The 12,495-nt window shown below is 35.6% G+C and overlaps 2 protein-coding genes across 2 annotated transcripts; one reads left to right on the top strand and one right to left on the bottom strand.

The window, feature by feature from the left end:
- Positions 1-506: 506 nt before the first annotated feature.
- LOC111801527 (40S ribosomal protein S9-2) lies at positions 507-2,259 on the top strand. The gene is made up of 3 exons (XM_023685548.1): positions 507-634; positions 1,104-1,485; positions 1,761-2,259. The coding sequence occupies exons 1-3, from the start codon at positions 607-609 to the stop codon at positions 1,942-1,944; spliced, it is 594 nt and encodes a 197-aa protein (XP_023541316.1). The 5' UTR covers positions 507-606; the 3' UTR covers positions 1,945-2,259.
- Positions 2,260-5,073: 2,814 nt separating this feature from the next.
- On the bottom strand, positions 5,074-5,965 carry LOC111801526. Its single transcript, XM_023685547.1, has one exon. The coding sequence runs from the start codon at positions 5,785-5,787 to the stop codon at positions 5,317-5,319; it is 471 nt and encodes a 156-aa protein (XP_023541315.1). The 5' UTR covers positions 5,788-5,965; the 3' UTR covers positions 5,074-5,316.
- Between the last annotated feature and the right edge of the window lie 6,530 nt (positions 5,966-12,495).

Raw genomic sequence — 12,495 nt, 5'->3', positions numbered from 1 at the left:
ACGAGAATGAGGAATCTAATCACGTCCAGTCCCGGGCCCAATTATGTAACGCAAAAATCTCTCCTAATTTATCTCTCATTCTTCGTTTAAATAGGAAATGTATGTGTGGCGTCTATATGTATAATTTGTTAATCTTATTATAATTTCATTAATTAAAATATATATTATTAATTAAGAGATCATTTATTAGAAATAAAAGTAATAACAAATTATATAATAATGACATAAAAATTAAAATTATATATATATATATAACATTGCAATTGGAAGAGTGGGTTACAGCACGTGATTAGATACTCAAAAGGCCCAAACAAACCCCTAATGGGCTCATGAGCCCATATGTTAGTGGGCCCATCACGTGGTAAGGCCCAAACAAACCAATAATGGGCTCACTGGAAAGCCCATATGTTAGTTGGCCCATCACGTGCTCTGCCCAGAGCTTCGGCTAGGGCGCAGGCCCAGGTTCGCATCATTAAGCGAGGAGTTTTAAAGTCTCATATAAATTCACCACAAAACCTCCCTCCATTACGGCGCTCTTCGTTTTCGTGTTTTAGGGTTTCCGATCGAGATCGCGGCGAGGACTGAAGCCGGAGCGGAGAAGAAGACATGGTGCACGTCTCTTTCTACAGGAACTGTGAGTATGCTTAAATTCAATAACTTTATGGGATTGTATATTCATTGTCTAGAGCCTTCGAACATCTGCAATACATATTCATATGCTTCATTTTAATGCACTTAAGGTTTGGATCTTCTATCTTTGGTGCTTTTCTTCTGGTTGTGTTTCGCGCATGTTACGCCACCTGGTTAATCTTAGGTTAGCTGGAACTTAAGGAACCGTATGGTTGGTGGGATGCCATGGGGGTTGGATTAGAAATCATGGAGACTCAAATTCCTAGGCTTTAAATTCATGAATGCTTGACAATCTTCTATGCTCCATTTTGTTTCTTTCAAAATTTTGTTCAGTTTATTTTATGTAGATCAGAATATGACACAGTGGCTTTTGCATTATTATTATTATAAAATGTTGTTTTACATAATGCCGATTTCTTGGCGCGGTTGCTGAGAGCCATGGTTGATGAATAGTGGGTTCTGTCATTATGTAGATGGAAAGACGTTCAAGAAACCTCGACGTCCTTATGAGAAGGAGCGTCTGGATGCCGAGCTTAAACTTGTAGGTGAATATGGGCTTCGTTGTAAAAGGGAGCTATGGAGGGTTCAATATGCATTGAGCCGAATCCGTAATAACGCAAGAATGCTTTTAACTCTGGATGAAAAGAATCCGCGTAGGATTTTTGAGGGAGAGGCTCTGCTTAGGAGGATGAACAGGTATGGACTTCTGGATGAGAGTCAAAACAAGCTTGATTATGTTTTGGCACTTACGGTGGAGAATTTCCTTGAGCGTCGTCTTCAAACCCTCGTATTCAAGTCTGGAATGGCGAAGTCTATTCATCATGCGAGAGTGCTCATCAGGCAAAAGCATATAAGGTAGAATGGCTTTATCATCACTCTTAAGTTTTTTAGATGTTGCATCGCAGTAACATTCCTTTGTAGTACTCTATATAAAATACTCCGAAACCACTTGATTTATACCAATTTTGTAAGATCGTATTTGTTGCCTTAACATTGTGTTAGGTATTTGCTGAATGCAAAATTACAAGTTTAGTGTTGTTTTGTGCTACTTCTTTACTCTTCCTTATTAAAATGTATGTAGCGTTTGAAGCATATGTTGTTGATTATTTCATTCAATTCTGTCTTTCTAGGGTTGGGAGGCAGGTGGTTAACATCCCTTCTTTCATGGTGAGAGTTGATTCTCAAAAGCACATAGACTTCTCTCTCACTAGTCCATTTGGAGGTGGTCGCCCTGGAAGAGTGAAGAGAAGGAACCAGAAGGCAGCTGCCAAGAAGGCTGCTGGTGGAGATGGAGATGAAGAAGATGAGGATTGAGTTATCGAGTAAACTCATAATCCGAGATGTTGGTAAAAGATTAGCCAAGGATCTCAGGTATCTGAGATTAACCTCAAGTCCTGTTTCCTTCTCCAGCTAACCTTGAGCTTTCTCTGTTGATGAAAATGTTATGTTTTCTAGAAGTTTTGCTTTGATTAATTTTCATTTAGAGATCTTGATTGTTCTCCGGTGGTGGCACTAGTTTTCAATTTTGGACAAGCTTCTCTTTGGATTTTGTTGTCACATTTTTTATGCCATGATAGGACTTCACTAAAAATTCCTCTGCATCATGAATTTATTGAGTAGATTTGATCATAATCTGGTTGCTTGGCGTATTAATATTCCTCATGGAGCTCTGCAAGTGTTTGTGAGTTGTAAGCCCTAGACTGTCATGAGTTTAGATATAGTAAACCATGAATGTCAAAATGACAGATAGATTGAAATTTGAAGGTATTATGAGTTTATCTAGACCTTGATGGATAGCATGTGTCAATAACAAGAAGTCTTGATGGGATACTGAAATAAAGAAACACTTTGATTTATTGGGAAATGAAAGGTCAAAAAGATGATTATGTGATCTGTTGAAGTCTCATGATTATATGTTGTAATGATAATGAAAATATTGAACTTATCCTTTGGTTGAATGGCCCAATAACATAAATTCTGTTGGTGCCAATTATTTGATACCCAAATTATTTTGCACCTAATCTTTTAGTCTTTTCCTTACTTTTCCTTCGGTTTTAATAATTAGTAAAGGTAAGGACTTGAAATGAAATTAAATGGTTGGATTGTCTCTTTGGGGCCCTTCTATTAAGTTTTTAATTTTCAACATTATTTCTACTTAATGAATTTGCTTCGCCCTCTTTGTTTGAGTTTTTTTTATTTTTTTTTTTTAAGAATAAGGGTGTTCTATAGTGAACCAAATCATATTGGGATATGCCTTGTAATAATTGGATATAAACTTGATGAACTTATAATCATTTAGATATATAATCAATGATAAAAGAAACTGTCAGCTTCATTGTGACGTTGAAAGAGGCTATTAAGTTGACCGAACAAACGATAATATAGGCAAAACTTGGATATTATATTTGTATGGTTTATTTGTTTCCAAATGAATAAGATTCTGCTCAAGTTTGTTTTTAGATGTGTTTTCCAAACATTCTTGTCCACTTGTTTGTGAAAGCAATGTATGATTTTTGTGATAGGTTTGGAGAAAGATGATTTTATGAAATAATAATAATAATAATAATTGGAAGACGTTTTCAGTGTTACCTTAGATATTTTTAGATTATAAAGTTTTTCAACAAAAATAACCCTTACTAAATAAATTAAAAAATTAAAAATTTATAAAATTAAAGAGATATAGGGAAAGGGGAGGTGGTCCGTTGAGGGCAGTGGCAGACATGAAAATATGTGACGAAGACTGGACATTAACGTCACAATATGCATTATTATTAATTATTACTATTATTTATAATATTATAATAGAGATAGAGATTTAAGAGTTGGCCCCACATCCTTATCCTATTACCCCCCCGCCTTCCTTCTCCGCCACTTAATTTCCTCTCTCATTTTAATATTAATTAATTTAAATTCTCCCAAACCCTAAATTATATTTTATTTCATTAAAAAAATAAAAGAAAAGGGCTGGACATTATTTCTTTGCTCTACCTCATTCCCGTGCTCACTCACACACCTGATAATTGCCCCTGCCCCTGCCCCTGCCCCTTGCCCTCCTCATTTACTTTAACAATTCAGATCTCCTCCTCCACCACCTTTTTCCTTTTTTTTCTTTATATATTTAATGTAATCATATTTCCCCTATTTGCAAAAACAACACTATTTTCCCCTTCCCACGTCCGATCTCGAGCCTAAGCCAATCACTAGCAAGTATTTATTCATTTTGACATATTATGTATCGTCGTCAGACTCACAATTTTAAAACATGTCTACTGTAGAGAGAGTTTAGCCCTACTCTAACCAATCCAACGACAAACATGCCTACTATGGAGAGAGTTTAGCCATATTCTGACCCGTACATCACAAAGTTCGGTGACTTGACTTTAATATCATTTGTGACAGCCCAGCCCACTGTTAGCAGAAAATGTCCTCTTTAGGTTTTCTCTTCAAGGGCTTCCCTTTAAAATTTTAAAACGCGTCTACTATGAAAATTGGTTTAGCCTTACTCCGACCAATGCATCACACCGTTCTGTGATTGGCTCTAATACAATTTGTAAAAGCTTTAACCATCGATAACATATACTGTTCTTTTTGGGCTTTCCCTTTAAAGTTCTAGAACGTGTCTATCATGGAGAGGTTCCTACACTCTTATAAGAAATGTGTGTTCCCCTCTCTCACCGACATGGGACCTCACAAATGTAACAACACAAGCAATATCCTCTTTGGACTTTCCCTTAAACGGCTTCTCTTTAAGGTTCTAAAAGGTATTTACTAGGGAGAGATTCCCACACTCTTATAAAAGAGGTTTCCACACCCTTAAAGGGGATGATGTTCCCCTCTCGTGACCTCACAATCTACCCCCTTGGCCTAGTGTCTTTGTTGTCACACGGCACAACGTCTGGCTCTAATACTATTTGTAACAACCCAAACCACCGCTAGCAAACATTGTCTGTTTTGGCCGGTTACATTTTACAGTTAGCCTCACAGTTTTAAAATGCATCTACCACGTAAATGTTTTCACACCCTTATAAATAATGTTTCGTTCCCCTCTCCAACCGACACAGGATCTTACACTTGATCCTCGTGCATTCGCTCTGAGAATACTTCACCTTAAAATTTTTGTGAAGAACCCGAACAAAAAAGAGGTGAAGATGAAGATGGAGAACGTATTTTGTGACGTCCCAATGAAATGGACATCTCCAATAATCTTAACCCATTTCTATTGGATATTTTTATTTAAAAAAAAAAAAAAAAAAAAAAAATTGCAAGTGGAGGAATCAGTCAAAGATACTTACAATTATTTTAATTTCCAAGTTAATTTGAGGAATAAAAAAAAAATAAATCCAATTTAATGGAGAGACGTGACAAATATTAAATTATATGACAGGGAAAAAAGAAAAGGAAATTACTAATTAGACCTTATTGAAATGAAAAATAAATTTAATATTAAAGTAATTAAAATTTGTTAAAATTAGTAGTGGGTGGAAATAATTAATCACCACTAACCCCATCAACACCTGCAATCAACTAACTAAGCTCTCCGACAATGGCTTCCACAAATTCCTTCCATTACAGACGCAGAGATCAGAGACGATGATGAACTTGGAACACATTTTTTAATTTTCGTGTTGAAATTCTAACATTTTAAATATATTTCTATAATTGAATTAAATGGAGAAGGGTTGAAGGCTACATAAACAGCTGGGATTGAAACAGAGTATAGTAATTAGCAGCCTCATCTTCCAATTCCCAGAACGCATCACAGAACGGCAGCACACCATTAACGCCGTCACCGACCAAGAATTCCCCGGCCGGAATCCCCAGCTCGTCGTCGGAAGCTTGGAGGAGATGTCTCATAACCCTCTCACTTTCCCCTTCTTCCTCTGTTTCTTTAACAGAGTCGGAAGAAGTTGCAGAGGAGGAAGAGGTAGAAACAGAGTCGTGGGTAGCGGTGGTCACGGCGTCGGCGGTGTTTTGAGGCGACGACGGCGAGGAGATTTCTTGTTGGAGAGTAGTGATAATGGAGGATAAATCATGAATGGGTTCCTCTTCATCTTCGTCTAAAAGGGAGAGAATTTGGGTGTAGGATTTTTGGCGCTTAAGCTCGTTGATCTCGTCGGCTCCGGCGGGTTCATCATCTCTGTCGCGTTTAGAGGCCATTGTTGAGAGAGGAAAGAAAGGATGAGGAGAGAGAGAGGAGTATGAAGGGGGTTATATAGAGAGAGAAAAGAAGAGGAGCTTTGCGTTAATGGGGGCCTCGTGAGTTGTTGGCCAGTTGCAGATGGACTCACTCCATTGTTCTTCTTTTAATATAATTAATTGGGTCTCTGTTTCGAGTTTGGGATTTGGATTTGGATTTGGATTTGGACATTAATATAAAGCCTGTAATTCTAAGCTATGAACAACACGACAAGCTGTGTGTTCAATGGAAAATTGGTGCACTCTGTTCGGAGCTGTACTTACTCTGTTTTTGACTCTTCATTAACCACAATTTTGCCATACCCATTTCATTTTTTTTCCTAGGAAACTCCTCCCTTTATTCAAATATATGATTCCGCTCAACCCTCGAGATAAGTAACTAACATTATTTTTATTTGTACGAGACTTTTCGAACAAATCAAAACCGAAACTAACTAAGAAAGTAAGTAAAACCACTCGAGTTTATGCTCAAAGTGGATAATATTATACTATTGTGGAGTACTATTGTTCCTATAACATAGTATTAGAGTGAGAAGAATGCTTCAGGTACCTGAGGCTTTTGTTGAGGATTATTGGGACTGAGTCCCACCTTCGTTAATTTAGTGGAAGATCATGTGTTCTAAGTGAGGAATACTATCTCTATTGGTACAAGGTCTTTTAGGGAAAGTTCAAGCAAAGCCACGAGAGCTTATACTTATAGTGGACAATATCATACCATTGTGGAGGAATCCATCCCACGTCCCCGTTCGTACTCAAAGTGGATTCTGGTTCTTAACATGGTATCCGAGCTAGAGATAAAAATATAATCTCATTGTTTTTCGGGATTCATTTATGCTCTCTATTTATTATTTTTTTTCTTTTTCATTTTGTCTCTTTTATTTATTGATGCTTTAAACAACCCATCATTACCTTTTTTTTTTTTCTTTTTTCTTTTTCACTCATAGTTTAAAAAAAAAAAAAAAATTAGAATAGACTATTATTTTTACCTTTATAATTATTATTATAATAATTATTATTATTTAAGTTTTAATCTTATAAGGCATTTATTACATCCTCTATGTATTTATTCCATAAATTTTTATTTTTTAAAAATTTTAGTACACAAAATATAATAACTTAGTCCATCTATATTTTTTAATTTTTCAAAAAAATAAAATAAAAGGAGGTGAATAGATCCAAATATGACGCACTTAATATTAAATTAGTGTTTAATTCACATGGGCAATAAGACAATTGGCAGCATGCGTGNTTTTTTTTTTTTTTTTTTTTTTTTTTTTTTTTTTTTTAATTATCAATTAAATTATATGAGTTCCTTAGAGAGAGACAAACACAGACACGAAATTTTTAATTAAATAAAAAAAAAAGCAGGCCAGCTAAAATATACATAAACTATGTTAATTATTCGTGACACGATTTATTTATTTAATTATGATTATGATTTCGTTAATTAAAAAAATAAACAAGTTGAAGGGAGACTGGAAAGATCCATACGTAATAAAAAAAAATATTAATTCGAGAAATTATTAATTAAATTTAATTAAATATTAACCCATGTTCTTCGATTATTGCTCTCATTCTTTTAATGCTAATGTTTATGTAATCAAGGATGGGGTGGGGAGATTCATGCTTCTTACCTGATTATTAATATAATTAAAACCTAATTTCAAAATTAGGGATATTTAAATAAATATTTATATATNAAAAAAAAAAAAAAAAAAAAAAAAAAAAAAAAAAAAAAAAAAAAAAAAAAAAAACAAAGTTCTTGGTAATTACGGCATTGCTGGGATTATGTCAGAAGGAGGCTAATATATTATTAATTTTATAACTTCAATAACTTTTGCTAAACGAAGAAAGCTATTGGTTTAGAACCAACTTCACCGTATACCACCTTTTAATTATACTTTCTTTTCTTAATCTTAAATTAATCTTACTATACCACTTCACATTGAAGCTATACGTGTTTAAATAATTCGAGAACTCGATTAATTTGTATAAGAGATCAAGTCTACTGCTAGTAGATATTGTTCGTTTTGACTCGTTGCGTATTCTTATATAAGAGACCAAGTCCACTGTTAGTAGATATTGTCTGTTTTGCCTCGTTGCGTATCCTTATATAAGAGACCAAGTCCACTGTTAGTAGCTATTGTCTGTTTTGACTCGTTGCGTATCCTTATATAAGAGACCAAGTCCACTGTTAGTAGATATTGTCCGTTTTGACTCGTTGCGTATCCTTATATAAGAGACCAAGTCCACTGTTAGTAGATATTGTCTGTTTTGACTCGTTGCGTATCCTTATATAAGAGACCAAGTCCACTGTTAGTAGATATTGTCTGTTTTGACTCGTTGCGTATCCTTATATAAGAGACCAAGTCCACTGTTAGTAGATATTGTCTGTTTTGACTCGTTGCGTATCCTTATATAAGAGACCAAGTCCACTGTTAGTAGATATTGTCCGTTTTGACTCGTTGCGTATCCTTATATAAGAGACCAAGTCCACTGTTAGTAGATATTGTCTGTTTTGACTCGTTGCGTATCCTTATATAAGAGACCAAGTCCACTGTTAGTAGATATTGTCCGTTTTGACTCGTTGCGTATCCTTATATAAGAGACCAAGTCCACTGTTAGTAGATATTGTCTGTTTTGACTCGTTGCGTATCCTTATATAAGAGACCAAGTCCACTGTTAGTAGATATTGTCCGTTTTGACTCGTTGCGTATCCTTATATAAGAGACCAAGTCCACTGTTAGTAGATATTGTCTGTTTTGACTCGTTGCGTATCCTTATATAAGAGACCAAGTCCACTGTTAGTAGATATTGTCCGTTTTGACTCGTTGCGTATCCTTATATAAGAGACCAAGTCCACTGTTAGTAGATATTGTCTGTTTTGACTCGTTGTGTATCCTTATATAAGAAACCAAGTTCACCACTAGTAGATATTGTCTGTTTTGACTCGTTGCGTATCCTTATATAAGAGACCAAGTCCACTGTTAATAGATATTGTTCGTTTTGACTCGTTGCGTATTCTTATATAAGAGATCAAGTCCACCAGTAGTAGATATTGCTCGTTTTGACTCGTTACGTATCTTTATATAAGAGATCAAGTCCACCGCTAGTAGATATTGCCCGTTTTGACTTGTTGCGTATCTTTATATAAGAGATCAAGTCCACCGCTAGTAGATATATCCGTTTTGACTCGTTGTGTATTCTTATATAAAAGGCCAAGTCCACTGCTAGTAGATATTGTCCTTGCGTATCCTTGTTAGCCTCACGGTTTTAAAACACGTATGTCAGGGAGAAGTTTCCATACTCTTGTAAGAAATGTTTTGTTTTCTTCTTCAACTGATGTGAGATCTTACTGTCTCAATTACTCAACCCAAATCATAAAAGTTGGATTGGTATATATATATATTTTAATTTACCTGGGATAAGTTGAATTTTTGAAAAATTTAACTTATCAGGTCGGTTTGCGGGTTGTCATTTTTTTGTTAGGTAAAGCCGACCAACTCGAAAATAGGGTTACAACCAAATCTTCCTTACCTTACATTATTTGAAAATTAAGAATATTTGAAATTTATAACTATGTTAGTGAAACTTGTATTGTGGAGAAGTAGGGTTTATATCTGTAAAAGAACAACTCGACAATTCCAACCCAACCTGAATAATAGGGAGAGGGTTGGGTTGGGTTGGGTTGAGTTGTGAACTCTATTCTTGTCGCTCGGGTTAACAGCCCAACCAACACGAAATTTCAGGTTGGTCCAAAAGATTTTTTTCTAAGCAAACCCGTGTACACCTCTAACCACATAACTTTGTTAGTCTTGGTTATAAACGACACAACTATTAAGCAATGATCTAATTTAATTATACGATTATTTAATTTTAGTACGAGATTTTTGTGGGTTTAGAAAAGAAAAGTAGGGTGTATATTGGGAGAAGAATATGTATATATGAATAAATGTGAAAGCAAATAAATAAAGTAAAGTCATGTTTAGTGACATTGGTTGTATTACTTAAATTTGGTGAATCCCTAAAGTAAGGAGACATGATTTGTTGTCATCAAACCCAAACTTGTTTGACTTCATAAGCATCTTCAATTGCAAAAAGAGGCAAACAAAGCTATGTAGGTCTACACAATAAAGCTTGACCCACAAGTTTGTCCCCCCAAATAATCCCTTATGCCTATCATAATCATGGATCTAGATCTATCAATAATAATTTAAATTATACCAACGACTACATGAATAAATGCATTATAAAATTGTGAGGCTGACAGCGATACGTAACGAGCTAAAATAAACAATATTTGCTAGCGGTAGGCTTGGATTGTTATAGTGGTATCAGAGCTAGATATCATGTGATGAGCTAGTGAGGACACTAGGCACCCTAAGATCCCACGTTGGTTGGAGAGGGGAACGAAACATTGCTTATAAGGGTGTAGAAAACTCTCCCTAGTGAACATGTTTTGAAATCATGAGGCTGACGACATTACGTAACAGGCTAAAGCGGACAATATCTGCTAGCGGTGGGCTTGAACTGTTATAGTGGTATCAAAGCCAGACACCATGTGATGAGCCATGGAGGACACTAGGGACCCTAAGATCCCACATTGGTTGGAGAGAGGAATGAAACATTGCTTATAAGGGTGTAGAAAACTCTCCCTCGTGAACATGTTTTAAAATCATGAGGCTGACGACATTACGTAACAGGCTAAAGCGGACAATATCTGCTAGCGGTGGGCTTGAACTGTTATAGTGGTATCAAAGCCAGACACCATGTGATGAGCCATGGAGGACACTAGGGACCCTAAGATCCCACATTGGTTGGAGAGAGGAATGAAACATTGCTTATAAGGGTGTAGAAAACTCTCCCTCGTGAACATGTTTTAAAATCATGAGGCTGACGACATTACGTAACAGGCTAAAGCGGACAATATCTGCTAGCGGTGGGCTTGAACTGTTATAGTGGTATCAAAGCCAGACACCATTTGATGAGCCATTGAGGACACTAGGGACCCTAAGATCCCACATTGGTTGGAGAGAGGAATGAAACATTGCTTATAAGGGTGTAGAAAACTCTCCCTAGTGAACATGTTTTAAAATCATGAGGCTAACGACAATACGTAACAAGCTAAAGCGGACAATATCTACTAGTAGTGGGCTTAGGCAGTTACAGTGATATCAGAGCTAGACAACTAAAGTGGACAATATCTACTAGTGGTGGGCTTGGACTGTTACAGTGGTATCAAAGCTAGACACCAGACGGTGAGCCAATAAAGACACTAGACCTAAAGTAACATGGTAAAGCAGATAATATCCGGTAGCGGTGAGCGAATTTAAAATCAAATCAATAGAAGATATGGGTAAAGTGAAAGGCGTATTAAATTGGGAGACAAAATCTAATGGTTTAAATTATTCTCGAATCAAAATATGAAAAATAAAATGGAAATGGAAGTAAAAAGCAACGTTTATTTGATAACCTAAAGTTGACAAGTTGAGAGTTTGGATGCTTTATTACCAAATTGCTTGACTTTATATCAAAGATGCCACATTATTAAATTATTGTTTTAAAGAACAATATTGAGTCAAAATCATTACAAATAAATAATTTACATTATTCATATACTTTTAAACAAAATCATTTTTTTTAATTAAATAAATAAATATTAGTATTATTAAGTTGGTAAGATATATATGTGTGACATGTGGTGGTGCCAGCAACTATATACTATATACTATATTATTATTATTATTATTATTATCATTTTAATTTAGGGTATGAAAATATCACAAAATTTGGTTGCAAGTTTCCATAATGTGCTGTGTCTCAACCACTCACCTAGTGGACCCTTCAATTGTTTGTGGCGCCATCATTATATTTAATTAAACCATATTTTAAAATTTAAATAAATTATATTCTTGGAATAAACTTGATTAACGCTTTGAATTGATTCTATCCTAATCTATTATTCGCTTTGTGGTTGTGCATGTTTAGTGGTAATTAATGAGATTAATTAATCATAATGATTTCAAAGATTAATTAATACCCAAAACTTATGTCTCCAATGTTGGAGGTTCAAATTCAATCACAGTGTGGGACTAGTGTTTCGGATGTCTTTCTTTGAAAATTGTCTTTTAAAGACAGTACTGGACGGCACAAGTGTGACAATTCTGTGCTCCAGCCCATGTGTTAGAGGTTGGACGTCTTTCTTTGAAAATGGTCTTTAAAAGACAGTACTGGACGCACAGGTGTGACAATTCTGCGCTCCAGCCCATGTGTTAGGGTTGGACGCCTTTCTTTGAAAATGGACTTTAAAAGACAGTACTGGATGGCACAGGTGTGACAATATTGCGCTCCAGCCCATGTGTTAGAGGATGGACGTTCTTCTTTGAAAAGGGTCTTTAAAAGATAGTACTGGACGACACATGTGTGATGGTATTTCGCTCCAGCCTATGTATAAGAGGTTGGATTATGCGCCTACAATCTGGAACTTAAGAGAACTCGGATGGATGGATGTTTGGGATGTCTCAATTAGATGATCGACACATGGGTCAGTACCCAACAGATGTGTTCGACCATAGTATTTTCACAATGATATGATATTTGTCTACCAAACACTGTGTGTGCGATTTCCCTGCCCTATTCTCCAGTAACTTCAAGGCTCGTTCAACCAAG

This window comes from Cucurbita pepo, chromosome LG09, assembly GCF_002806865.2.
Source record: "Cucurbita pepo subsp. pepo cultivar mu-cu-16 chromosome LG09, ASM280686v2, whole genome shotgun sequence".
Taxonomy (NCBI): Eukaryota; Viridiplantae; Streptophyta; class Magnoliopsida; order Cucurbitales; family Cucurbitaceae; genus Cucurbita; species Cucurbita pepo.
The sequence above is the reverse complement of the archived record's forward strand: the minus strand, read 5'-3'. Positions and strand labels throughout refer to the sequence as shown.

Excerpts from the sequence above, each read along its gene's own strand:
- LOC111801527 (XM_023685548.1), top strand. The coding sequence starts at position 607 with ATGGTGCACGTCTCTTTCTACAGGAACT. Across the intron at positions 635-1,103 it reads CGTCTCTTTCTACAGGAACT|ATGGAAAGACGTTCAAGAAA; the intron begins GTGAGTATGCTT and ends GTCATTATGTAG. Across the intron at positions 1,486-1,760 it reads ATCAGGCAAAAGCATATAAG|GGTTGGGAGGCAGGTGGTTA; the intron begins GTAGAATGGCTT and ends CTGTCTTTCTAG.
- LOC111801526 (XM_023685547.1), bottom strand. The coding sequence starts at position 5,787 with ATGGCCTCTAAACGCGACAGAGATGATGAACCCGCCGGAGCCGACGAG.